The 12,627-nt window shown below is 52.8% G+C and overlaps 1 protein-coding gene across 1 annotated transcript in view; it reads right to left on the bottom strand.

Annotated features, from left to right (window-relative positions):
* Positions 1 to 12,627, bottom strand: part of Myo15b (myosin XVB) — a 41,053-nt gene that overhangs the window by 9,445 nt on the left and 18,981 nt on the right. Inside the window, exons 23-42 of the mRNA XM_076544016.1 lie at positions 12,378 to 12,541; positions 6,749 to 6,842; positions 6,027 to 6,083; positions 5,696 to 5,753; positions 5,395 to 5,525; positions 4,115 to 4,210; positions 3,773 to 4,008; positions 3,511 to 3,689; positions 3,267 to 3,339; positions 2,540 to 2,701; positions 2,268 to 2,368; positions 2,115 to 2,191; positions 1,934 to 2,015; positions 1,641 to 1,739; positions 1,390 to 1,493; positions 1,103 to 1,294; positions 830 to 911; positions 569 to 667; positions 177 to 474; positions 2 to 89 (exon numbers count right to left, since the gene is read on the bottom strand). Of these exons, the coding sequence (XP_076400131.1) occupies positions 2 to 89; positions 177 to 474; positions 569 to 667; positions 830 to 911; positions 1,103 to 1,294; positions 1,390 to 1,493; positions 1,641 to 1,739; positions 1,934 to 2,015; positions 2,115 to 2,191; positions 2,268 to 2,368; positions 2,540 to 2,701; positions 3,267 to 3,339; positions 3,511 to 3,689; positions 3,773 to 4,008; positions 4,115 to 4,210; positions 5,395 to 5,525; positions 5,696 to 5,753; positions 6,027 to 6,083; positions 6,749 to 6,842; positions 12,378 to 12,541 (2,472 nt within the window). The remainder of the gene's footprint in view (position 1; positions 90 to 176; positions 475 to 568; positions 668 to 829; positions 912 to 1,102; positions 1,295 to 1,389; positions 1,494 to 1,640; positions 1,740 to 1,933; positions 2,016 to 2,114; positions 2,192 to 2,267; positions 2,369 to 2,539; positions 2,702 to 3,266; positions 3,340 to 3,510; positions 3,690 to 3,772; positions 4,009 to 4,114; positions 4,211 to 5,394; positions 5,526 to 5,695; positions 5,754 to 6,026; positions 6,084 to 6,748; positions 6,843 to 12,377; positions 12,542 to 12,627) is intronic.

Raw genomic sequence — 12,627 nt, 5'->3', positions numbered from 1 at the left:
CCGATGGAGGCGAGTGGGCACCATTTATTCCTAACTTGGCCAAAGCCTCATCCTTAGGGTCATTTTTCTTCTGAAAAGTTTTGACAGGCCTTATGGAAGAGAGAGAGAGTTATTTCTGCATGGTGTGATTCCCTGAGGAGAGAAACAGCCCTGGCCACATAACCCCTGGGATCCACCTGGTGGGTTGAACAGGCACAGGCACAGGGCCCGGACGGCTCTGGTACATTCGGATGATGTTACGGATCTCCCTGCTGGGTTGCGGGCGCTGAGGTGTGGAGTTGGAGCTCTGTACTGTGGGTGCCCTGCTGGGTTGTGGGCGCTGAGGTGTGGAGTTGGAACTCTGCATTGTGGGCTCCCTGCCCTGGGCCGGCACTTCATCCTCTTCTGGTTCCGCCTCACCCTCCTTCACAGCTTTGGCCCTACTTGGTTTCAATGGCTTCTTCACAACTGGGGGAGGATGAGGAGGGGGCAGCTCTGCCAGGAAGAGTGAAGAGAATTGAACAATGTACCTACCGCAGGAGCCGCAGGAGCCGCAGGAGCCGCAGGAGCCGCAGCCTACCACACCTACCTGCCCTTGTTTCCTCCTCCTCCTCCTCCTCTGTCTCCTCCTGGGGGATCTGAACCTTGGCCGGAGGCTTCACTGTCTTCATCTTAATGGGCTCTTGCCCTGTAAATGCCACAGACGGCCTTCTCTGTCACCTGTCAGAGCACTAAAGGGGCCTATTGATCTGGGCTCCTGGACAGGCCTTGCTGGCAGGGGAGCAAAGTGTGGCCTCCCCTCCCCAGGCTACAGGCATCGCGTGGCTGCCACCCCCCTGAGCACCCTCACCCATCTTCTGGAAATAGTCCCGTTTCTGTTGGAAGCTCCTGGGGCGCTGGGGCCTAACTTCAGCCTCCTCTGGAGTGTCCTCCTGGCAGAAGAAGAAATAAAGAGTAGCTCCCAGCCAGCCATGGCCCCATCCTCTCAACATCCCTTTCTGATGGCTTCTTGGACCAATCCTGCCTACCTTCCCAGGGTCTCATCTAGGTAGGTCTAGCACCTACCTACCTGCCACCAGACCAGACCAGACCCAGAGAACTCTGCCTAGCCTTGGCTCCTTACTCTAAAGCAAACATCCGAAGGTTCTAGGTCACTCTCTGGCTTCTCTTGGGGGGTGGGCAGCTTCTTGAGCTTGGGAGCCGTGGCTGAGGGTGGAGCCTGGGTGGCAGGCCCAGAGGCCTGAGCTTGGTGCTGACGCCTCTGATTCTGCTGCTCCAGAGACAAGCTCATGGCCTGGGTGGTCATCTGCTGGGCCTGAGGAAAAGGAGAGGCAAGCCAGCAAGAGCTTGGCTGGCCCTGCCCCCGTGCCCACACTCCCCGCAGCCCCGTGGCCCGGCCACAGCTCTTACCAGGATTATCGCCTGCTGGTTGATGAAGTTCTGCTGCTGTAACGCTAGCTGCCTTGAATCCAAACTGGGAAGCAGAGGCTGTGGCTGTGGTGGGACCATCATGGCTGTGAAGAGCAGATGTCCAGAGCAGGTTAAGTGCCATGGTCAGATTTGAATCTCTTGATCCCAGGTGCCCTCGGGACTCCCGGCAGGACCCTCCCCCCCACCTTTAGCCCTGAAAGCTTCTCCTGGTGCCCTTAACCCAGCCTCACCCGGGATGGTTGGGACTGTGCCCACTGCTGGCATCATGGGCACAGGTGCAGGAATCATAGCTGGCTGGTAGCCGGGTGCCTGCACCATGCCTGGATACACTAAGGGAAGAGGGTCTCTCAGTTCATTCCTACTTGGCTCCACATCCCTTCTCCCTCCAGCCCCAGGCAGGCAAAGAGAAAAGCATTGACCTCTGGGGTACTGGCCAGAGCTCCCATCTCAGTCGCCTGAGGAGATTCAGACCACCCCTGCTGTTGGGCCTGGGAAGCCCCAGAGAGACACCATCTCTACTCACCCATGGGGTAGCCCTGCTGGGTGGGCCCAATGGAGCCCCCTCCCTTCATGCGGCTACTCAGGGCCCAGCCTTGTTCCAGATCCTGAAGGGGCAAATGTTAAGTGTCAGAGCTAGAGCCTGGGAGAAACAGAAGGGTTGGCTGCCCCCCATTACCACAGGAAAGGGAGGGCAGGCCACTCACACTGACGCCCGGGGAGAGGACCGGCTCAAAGAGGTGGTCCAGGAAACCATCCAGGTTTCCCGGCTTCCTGGCCTCACCTGTTGGGAAAATACACTTTGCTACATCTACCTCTCAGCCCATTCCCAGCACTGGGCCGATCTCAGTGTGCCTTACCTGGGGGGCCGCGGCCAGGCAGTACTGGGGCTGGACCTGGAGGGAGTCCCGGAGGCAGGGAGGGAGCCTGAACACCAGGGGCTGGAGGGATGTTCTCAGCTCTGCAGGAAACAGTGGGCCTAGTTAAGGAGACTACTGTGGGGGGTCACCTCTAGAGGGGTGCAGAAGTTTAGGGGAAAGGACTGGGTTGTCAACACCATCTATGCACCACACAATGGCGGGGTGGCCCTGGCGGTTACCAGCTGGGGAAAAGGCAGGTGGGCGGTACCTACAAACCAAAAGGAGTGATGGGGTAGCTGTGGGGACCAGCTGGGTCTCCCAAGTCCTCAATCCGGCCAATCAGGTCCAACACAAAGTCACAGCCAGCCAAATCCTGCCAAGCGTCCCCAGAATGCAGTGACACTGACCAGCCACGAGGGGGCACCTCCAGGCCTCTGGGTGGGACAAGAGTGAGCCGCAGAGGTGATCAGAGACAAGGGATAGGCAGATGACATCCTTCAGGAGCTGAGGTCAGTCGAGGGCGAGGGTCTGAGAAGGGAGCCCTTTCTGAGGACGTCCCCACCACCCCAGGTGTGAGCCAGGTGCTCAGCCTCACTTGGAAGCCTCAGACTGAATTCCTCAACGTCCTTCTGGTTATCTCCAGGCTCTGATGCTCTCACTTGCTCGCCTGGTTATCTCCAGGCTCTAATGCTCTCACTTGCTCGCCTGGTTATCTCCAGGCTCTAATGCTCTCACTTGCTCGCCTATGGAAGTAGGACCTGGGCCTTATGCTGTCACATGGCCCCCTCCTCATTGAGAATCTCTGTTCTCTCTCTCGCTGGAAGCTACAGTTGGAGCCTGCCCATTTACCTAAAACCTTTCCTTTCTATTCATTGAGAAACAGCGTTCTTCAGGGCCCTGGGGGACCATGCAGTAGGGGAGCTGGCTGGGAGGATGAGGACGGGGACCACAGTCAGTGGTCAGCACCAGCTGTACTGTCCCATCCTGGGCTCCCCATACCTGCTCTGCAGGATCCACCCTGCAAACTGCTCTCCCGTGGTCCAGGACTCCACCTCTGCCGAGTAGCTTTCCTCTGTAGGGGGTTGATGGGAAGGTGAGGGACAGAGGGCTCCATCCACCCTGACAGTCAGTGGCTACTGTCCCCACACCAGACAGGGCAAGGAGACAGGGCCACAGGGCAGGAGGAGGCCTGGAAGAGCGGAGGGCAGGGCTGGCATCGCTGACGGAGGGAGGCAGACCTCACCATTGAATGTGAAAACATCCAGCGCCATGCGTCCCCGCCGCAATCCAGCCTTCCACTCAAGCTGGGTCGGGGGGTGGGCCCTTGAGGCCATGGGAGCCAGAGGTGTCTGCTCCAGGGCACCCAACAGCTTGTGCTGGCACAAGGCTGCCATGCCCCGGGGGGCCTGGTCGGATACAAATCTGTGGAGACGGCACAGGGTTGCTGCAAGCTTTGGGGGCTGTGTGGATCCCGCTCACAGAGCCCCATAAACTGGACTCCTTACTTGAGCAATGGCTTCTGCAGGGCAGGCGTAGGGGAGAAGGAGCTGAGCAAGACCGCCATCAGGGCCCAGCCACGCTGGCTCTGCTGCTCATCTGGGTTTTGCCACAGCTGGGCCACTAACTGGCTGAAGAGCTCGTCCCGAAGTCCCGGCCGGTGCTGTGCCTTCCGAATCAGGAACGTGCCCATGGTCTGTTCCTGCCAGGGCGGCAGGAATCCCTCCCCCAGAAGCCGCAGCATCTGTTGACAGAAAAGCAAGGTCAGGGCGGGAAGCACAGGGAGGGCTCCCCTGCACCTTTCCAGTCCTTACAGTGACCACTCTGTCCATTCCCAATGCGTCACTCACCACCCTGTTGATCTCCAGAGCCTGCTGAGGATTCTCGCCATCCATCCGGGTCAGGGGCTCATCCAGCAGCTGCCCTGGTCTAGGCAGATATGGCTTCTGGAGGGGAAGGAGGGTGACATAGTGTTTGTCCTCCGAGTTCACCAGAGAAGGCACTCCTTGAGGAGTCCCCCAGGAGCACATACCCTGGGAAGAGGAGAGACACGCGAGTGCGTGCGTGCGTGCGTTACAGACATGCATGTGCAGGAGTGTGCCAGAGGAGAATGTCAGACATCTTCCTTGTTTGCCTTGAGATGGGGTCTGTCACTGAACTGAAAAGCTTGCCATTTTGCATAGACTGCCTTGCCCAGCGAATTCCGGGGATCCACCTGCATCTTTGCCCCCCCCACCCCCCAATGCTGGGGTTACAGGTATGTGTGGTCATGCCTGGCTTTTTTACATGTGTGCTGTGGATTTTAATTCAGGTCCTCATGAAGCACTACTACCCACTGAGAATTTCCCAGTCCTTCAATTGTTCTTTAATTAAAAAATTGGCACTGGGCACACGCCTTTAATCCCAGCACTCAAGAGGCAGAGAGGCAGGTGGATCTCTGTGAGTTCCAGGCCAGCCTAGTCTACAAAGTGAGTTCCAGGACAGGCTCCAAGGCTACACAGAGAAAATCCTGTCTAAAAAAAAAAAAATTGACATCAAGCTGGTGTAGTGTCTACGCCTTTAATCCCGACACTTGGGAGGCAGAGGAAAGCTGATCTCTGTAAGAAGTTCCAGCCCAGCCAGAGCTACCAGAGTAAGACCCCGCCTTTAGCATTTTTATGAAAATAGGGATGGCCATGGTAACATACACCTTTAATCCCGGCACTCTTAAGGCAGAGACTGGTGGATCTCTGAGTTCAGGGCTAGCCTGATCTACATAGTTCCAGACGAGGATACATAATGAGACCCTGTCTCAAAAAAAAAATCACAATTAAACTAATCCAGAGCTCTTCTGGTATGTGAAGCTGTGAATCCTGCTTTTGTATTTAAGCCTCTGGCCTGGGAAGTTTCCCTCATCAAACATTCTTTAAGGACACAACTTCAATGCAAGACAATACCACAGGTACAGGAAAGGTGTGGCCGAAACCAGTCTGTGTGGCGGAGACTCTGTAACAACTGTGTAAGGACTGTGTTGTTTTCAGGCCGCTCTGATGACCACGGTGGAGGGCAGGGAGGAGGTGGAGGCCCGGCCCTGCCTGGCAGCGCTTACATTGGAGCTTCCGGCGTGCAGGAAGCACTTGAGGAGCCTCACCTGAAAGTTGGAGGACACGAAGCTGGAGAATGGAAACTGGTCAATGTCCGGAGGGAGGGTCAGGCTGGGCCGGACAGGAATCTCAGGTGGCAGGGACTCTGTGATGCTCCCAGGCAGGGCAGCCTGGTGGTCTGGGAAGAGAGAAACACAAGAGGCAGCCTAGGATACTCAGAGTCTCATTTTCTCTGTCAAGCTGCCAACCACCATGGACAGAGTGACCACGGGTGGCTCAGAGAAAGGAAGATCTGGACAAGAGAAGCCCCCGAGTAAGGGACTCAGAGTGGACGTTCAGATGACTCACCTTCAGCTGTCTCCAGCAGGGCAGCCAGCTGGGCTGGGATCTCCAAGCGCCCCAGGTCCTGGTGGAGACAACCAAATTATCAGGAACTAAAGGATAGCTGAGAAGAACTGGGTGCCCCCCCCCCCCCCGCCCCATCCAAATCTCCCCTTAAAGATCCAGGACACACCCTGAAAACAAACGATCAGGTCCCTACTCGCCTCTAAGTAAAATCAAGAGAACCCCAGACTTCTGCTCAGGTGGCACCCTGGGTACCATACCCCCCCCCCCCCCCCGCTATGCCAGGCTCAGGGGTTCACACTCCACACAGGACCTCTGCTTCCAGACCACTCACCATACTTGACAGTTTTCCCCCGGCCTCCCCGCTGTGCGGGCCACGGGAATGCCCAAGCTGTGGGAGAAAGCCAGCAAGAGCTGATGAGCCTACACCACCACCAGCCCATCCCCAACTCAGCAGCTCAGCGATCTCCTGTCCCCAGGAGCCCCCCGATGGTAGCAAAGGAACGTCAATGTCACAGACCCACAGGGCTCAACTGCCTGACTTCACCCACCTCTCTCTACCCCTCTCCAAGCTCTCACCGTCGCCAAGCTGTGGACGTCACTGCTTGTCTGCTAGGGCACCGGGAAGAGGTAAGGAAGAAGAGAATAAATGGTCCCAGGGGACAAAGTCCAGCTAGGGAGGAGCCAGGGAGGGGGGGCAGAATGTGGGCATTGACCTTTGAGCAGCTTTATGGCTCTCACATTGGTGTCATCAGGAGAAAGGGAGAACAGAAGAGGCCCCGAGACTCTGGAGGGAAGAGTGGGGACCTAGGTGGAAAGGGGGAGCCAGGCCTGGGGGTACAGGGGTGGCAAGATGAAGACAAGAGCCACCAGGGCCCCAGCCTGTCCCAGCACAGGACAGGAAATGGAGGCGGTCAGCAAGCAGTTGGCTCTGATGTTTCAGTCCTGGCAAATTTAGGCTGTCAGGATTCTTCCCTCTTGGCCAGTCAAGGCCACCCGGCTTCCATCCTGAGCTTTCCCACAATCCAGGAGGACCCCCCCACCCAGCCTTCTTACTTGAAGCCTCTGTCTTCTCTGGAGCAGGGGCCGAGCTACAAGGAGGATAGTGTTCAGCTGTCCCAGAGCTGACCTCCTCCGGAGGTATCGCTTCCTGGAGGCCATGGAAGGGAGAGGGCGAGGACTCAGAACTTATTACTTCTTCCCTGGTACCCAAACCCTCTAAGCCTAGACATTAATATAAAATGGACTCTGGCTCAGCGGAGACCCCTGATGTTTAACAGGAAAGAACAGAACACTATGGCAAACCAGGTAATGTTTTGAGACTGTTTTCACTATGTAGACCAGACTGGCCTTGAACTTAGATCTACCTACTTCTATCCTTTAGGTGCTGTGATTACAGGCACCTGCCACCACTTCTAGCTTTTAGGATTTTTGTTTTTAATTATGCATATGTGTGTGTGACTACATGTGAGTATGTGCATGTGAGTGCATGGGTCATAGGTGGCCAGAAGATGCCCTGGGAGTTGTGAGTCACCCTATGTAGGTGATGGGAACTGGACTCTGGTCCTCTGTAGGAGCAACACATGCTCTCAACCACTGAGCCATGTCTCCAGCCCCCTAGATTTATTTTTAAATTTGTCCTGTTCAGGAGCCTTCTTTGAGAAGCCTGGTCTTCTCATAGCTGGGAAATTCTCAAAGATATTCTATTTGCAAGTTCCTTTTCCTGACCTCCAGGGGCACCAGCACAAATATATACATGTACACAAAGCACTCATACACATACAGTAATTAAATAAAACTAAGTCTAGGGGTCAAGGAGATGCCTTGGTTGTATAAACATGAGGAGCCAAGTTCCAGTCCTCAGCATCCACACGTATAAAAGCCAGATAAGACCGGGCAATGGTGGCGCACACCTTTAATCCCAGCACTCGGGAGGCAGAGGCAGGCGGATCTCTGTGAGTTGGAGGCCAGCCTGGTCTACAAAGTGAGTTCCAGGAAAGGCGCAAAGATACACAGAGAAACCCTGTCTCGAAAAAGAAAAAAAAAAAAAAAAAAAAAAAAAAACAACGCCAGCTAAGGCAGCACATGTCTAACTCCAGTGCTGAGGAGGTAGAGGCAGATGGATGCTTGGAGCTCACTGGCTGCCCAGACCAGCTGAACCAGTGAGTTCCAGGTTCAGTCAGAGAGAGAGAGAGAGAACGCTAGATGCCCAGTCATACCTTTAATCCTAGCACTGGGGAGGCAGAGGCAGGAGGATCTCCATGAGTTCAAGGCTAACATAGTGTACAAAGTGAGTTTATGGGCAGCCAGGGCTACATAGAGAGACCCTGTCTCAAATAAATAAAAAGAAGGTTGAGCTAGGTGGAGGCGCACACCTTTAATCCCAGCAGTTAGGAGGCAGAGGCAGGTGGATCTCTGTGAGCTGAAAACCAGCCTGGGCTACAAAGCAAACAGACCAGGACAGACAAAGCTACGTAAAGAAAACATGTCTCAAACTCCCCATCCTCCCCCAAGAAAGTTTGAGAACAAATGACTGGGAAAGAGACTCAATATCCATCTCTGACCTCCACACGCATGTATACACACGGGTATCCATACCAGCAGGCCGGTTTCCACATGCACATATGCACGCATACATGAACGTGTACACACATAGACCACGCACGTGCACACACATCTACAGGATTGGAAGGGAAGAGCCGCTCACTTGCAGAGTACTTCCTTAGCATGTTCAAATCCCTGGGTTTGATCCCCAGCACAAAAATTCAATCCATGGATCAATCAATCCGGCAATCAATCCACAACTTTCATGCATCGGAGGACAGTACAAAGATAAAAAGACAAAGTACAGAATAAAAAGCCATCAAATCACACTTAGCGGTGGACCAACTCCCAGACAATATGGAGAACTCTTGTGGCTTACCAGCAGAGACTGGGGAGAGGTGAGAGGTGGCTCAAGGGTTAAGACCACCTGTGTTTGCAGAGGACTGGGGTTCAGTTCCCAGCAACTGGGGTTCAGTTCAGAACCCACATAATGGTTCACAACTATCCATAACTCTGGAACCAGGGGAACCAGTGCCCTCTTTTGAGCTCTGTGGGCATCAGGCACACACACAGTGCATGTGCATACATTCAGGCAACACTCGTACACATATAATAATAACCAGTGAGAAAGCTGGGTGTGGTGGTGGATGTCCATAATTCCAGTGCTCAGGAAGCTGAGACAGGAGGATAGCTGTAAGTCCATGGCCAGCCTGAGCTACACAGTAAGACCCTGTCTCACAACCACCCAAACAAGAGCCTAGAGAATACTTGCTGCTCTTGCAGAGGACCCAGCACCCACGTGGTTACAGATGGCGGCTCACAACCGTCTGTAACTCCAGTTCCAGAGGATCTGATGCCCTCTTCTGACCTCTGAGGACACTGCATGCACGTGGTAAACAAACACCTAGGGAAACACCATAACACATAGAATAAGATACATTTTTTCAAAATGCCAATGACCCAGAAACAATAGTGAGTAGACTAGAATAGACATCTTCACAAATGGGTGGGAAGCTCAGGAAACTATGCTCAGCATCAATAGTCACTAGAGAAATCAAGTCAAAAACAACATGAAGCTGGGCGGTGGTGGCACACGCCTTTAATCCCAGCACTAGGGAGGCAGAGCCAGGCGGATCTCTGTGAGTTTGAGGCCAGCCTGGGCTACAGAGTGAGTTCCAGGACAGGCACCAAAACTACACAGAGAAACCCTGTCTCAAAAAAAAAAAAAAAAAAGGGAAAAGAAAAAACAAAACAGAAAGCAGAATAGACCCTTCTACACCATGTTCATAAGGAATGAGAGCAACCCACACATCCATCAGCAACCAGTTGTAAATCTGCACAGTGGAACATTATTCAGCCACAAAAAAAAAAAAAAAAGAAGAAATGAAGTTCTGACCCATGCTGCGACATAGAGTCTGAAAGCATTGAAAGCTAAGTAAATTAGGCCAGGCATAAAAGGAACTGGAATACAACACGGCTTACAGGAAATACTCAGAATAGGCAAATCTAGAGACAGGAAACACACTGGAAGTCATTAGACGTGGGCGGTGTGGGGAGCAGGGAGTTACCGCTTCACGGGCACCGTGCCTCAGTTTATGTGGTGAATGAGTTAAGGCACAGACGGTAGCAATGACTGCCCGCGGCGGTGGCCCTCCCCCACGGCACTGTCAGTCAGTGGCTGCTTTACTGTCCAAATCCGACCCCTCCCTGCGGCTAGTCCAGGAGGCCTCACCTCTGCGGCCTTCGTCCCTGCGCTCCAGCATCTGGCCAGGGTGGGCAGAGCAGCTGCTGGATGAATAAGATAGAACGCCAGCTCCGGTGGTGGGTGACTATGACCCACATCCAGAAGGCTGAGTGAGGCAGGGGGCCATGAGTTTGAAGTCAGCCTGAGCTACAGAGCAATCCTGTGTTTCACAAGGAAACAGCCCAGTGGAGAACAGACTAGGAAAGACAGGAGCCGAGTCATCGGAGTCCAGGGGCCCAGCAGCAATGACCTTTACTCTGGGGAGGTATTCAAGCAGGCTCCCCGGTTGCTGTCAGAGTCCATGACCTTGGGACAGGTCAACTTGCCCCCAAGACACCACATGACCGTAACTCTGCCCACACCTTGAGTGTCGGGAGCCATGTGAAAGGAACAGCCAGCAGCTTTGGAACTCATGGAATACGGCTCAGCGGTCAGCATTAACATGCTGGGTGAGCCTCGGAGGGCAGAGCCCCGAGGACTACGTGTCCTGAGGACCTCCTGCTGTTACTGAGCATAGCTCTGCTTACTGCCCTCTCGGTCACCACATCCCTCATGATCCAAGTTGTATGAAAACTCTCAGGGGGCTTCTAGCCCCTCACTGGCAGTGTTACTGGTACTTACAACAATAGTGACTTTTTCTAAGCATTACTGCTGGAGTAGAATAATGATTCAACCACCACCCTTAGAAAGAATTTAGACATGTAGATTGTTAGTAAAGATAGGTTAAGATGTTTTTGTTAATGGCTTAGAGGTAGAAAATCTTGGGGAACAATTTAAAGTTTGGGAAGGCACACTTGATAGTTGGGCAAAGGACGCGTTGAGGTCAGAGAACAAGAACAATGGCAGTCTGGTTGTGACTAGATGACGTGCCTTTCTTGCTAGGATGGGTTGGTGATCAAAAGCAAGGATGAATTCCTTGTGCCCATTTTTGCCCTCAGCTTCCTGAGATGATTAAATTAAAAAAATTGATGATGAGTGGGTATATACTCTGAGGACTTAAAGTAGAAATGACTGGTTGTTTCACGTATATAAAAGTTGGGATTGTGATTCTTTAAAAAAATTTTTTTTTTATAAATGAGCCAGGTGGTAGTGACAAATGCCTTTAATCCCAGCACTCAGGAAGCAAAGGCAGGTAGATCTCTGAGTTTGAGTCCAGCCTGGTCTACAGAGGGAGTTCCAGGACAACTAGGGCTACATAGAGAAACCCCATCTTGAAAAGTAATAATAGCCGAGCCGTGGTGGTGCACGCCTTTAATCCCAACACTGGGGAAGCAGAGGCAGGCGGATCTGAGTTCGAGGCCAGCCTAGGCTACAGAGTGAGTTCCGGGAAAGGCACAAAGCTACACCTGTCTTGAAAAAAACCAAAAACTAAATAAATAAGTAAAAAATAAATAAAATAATTGAGCCTTTCTTTGAACCACAAAATGCAGCCTGCCAGTGAAAGAACTGCCTGAGAAAAATACCTTGCTTATGCTTTGTTGATTTATAATAAGTTGCTTAGACATGAATGTATGTGGGTCCTTGGGAATAATTTGTTTTTCTTTCCTAAAATTTAAAATGTTTAATCATGTAAGGGTAGTGGAGAACATGATGTGTTTCACTTGTATTCATTGTAATCATTCACTTGGAAAATGGAATATACCCACATTGTAAATTTTATGCTGCTTGAAAAATTTTGCTGGGGTTATATAAGCTGTAAGGGAAAAATAGGAAAGATGTAAAAGGAAAAAAGGTCAAGGAAGATACGCTGTGAAATAATCCTCTTGTACACTGTCAAGATTTGTCACTCGAATTGGTTTAATAAAACAGATTGGCCAGTAGCCAGGCAGGGAGTATAGGTGGGGTGACCAAACTAAGAATGCTGGGAAGAGGAGGGAGGAGTCAGGGAGGTGCCAGCCAGACACAGAGGAAACAAGATGAGAATGTCATACTGAGAAAAGGTGCCAAGCCATATGTCTAAACATAGATAAGAATTATGGGTTGCTTTAAGTGTAAGAGCTAGTTAGCAATAAGCCTGAGCTACCAGCCGAGCATTTATAGTTTATATCAAGCCTCTGAGTGATTATTTGGGAACTGGTGGGCTGGAGAAAACTGTGCATTTACAAAGATACAGAAGGAAAACATCAGGAAAGAGGTAAGGGAAAAAATACAGAAGAGAGACCCTGACATGTCCAAGGTGTGTGTGTGTATGTGTGTATGTAGTGTTCCCCCTTTTCACCAGCCCCAGAGAACTGTTTTGTTCCCTCAGAGAAAAAAGTAACTTGTGTGATCAGTGGCCGACTCCGCGCCTCCTCTTCAGTTCCTGACCTGCGGAGAGCTCGCCTTTCAGCAGCGCTTGAGGAGCTGCCCCACCACCTCAAGCTCCCACTTTGGTCCTTGGCTCCAGTGTCTGCTCACCTGGCCTGGAGTCCGCGCACACGAGCCTGCATCCGGGGCAGGAGGCGGAGGCGCTGGCGGGTGATGCAGGCTCGGAGGCCGCGGTGCAGCGTGAGCAGGGCCTGTGAGCGCCGCTGAGCCCACAGCTGCTCTAACTGCTGCCAGCCCTGCTCCTGCAGCAGGACCTGTGAGCGGAGACATGCTTCATGGAGATGGGGTGGGAGGATGGGGGAACAGGCGCATGCATACCTCCTCTTCTCCCCTGGCCTCA

The sequence above is a fragment of the Peromyscus maniculatus genome, chromosome 8 (genome assembly GCF_049852395.1).
Source record: "Peromyscus maniculatus bairdii isolate BWxNUB_F1_BW_parent chromosome 8, HU_Pman_BW_mat_3.1, whole genome shotgun sequence".
NCBI classification, from domain to species: domain Eukaryota; kingdom Metazoa; phylum Chordata; class Mammalia; order Rodentia; family Cricetidae; genus Peromyscus; species Peromyscus maniculatus.
The sequence above is the reverse complement of the archived record's forward strand: the minus strand, read 5'-3'. Positions and strand labels throughout refer to the sequence as shown.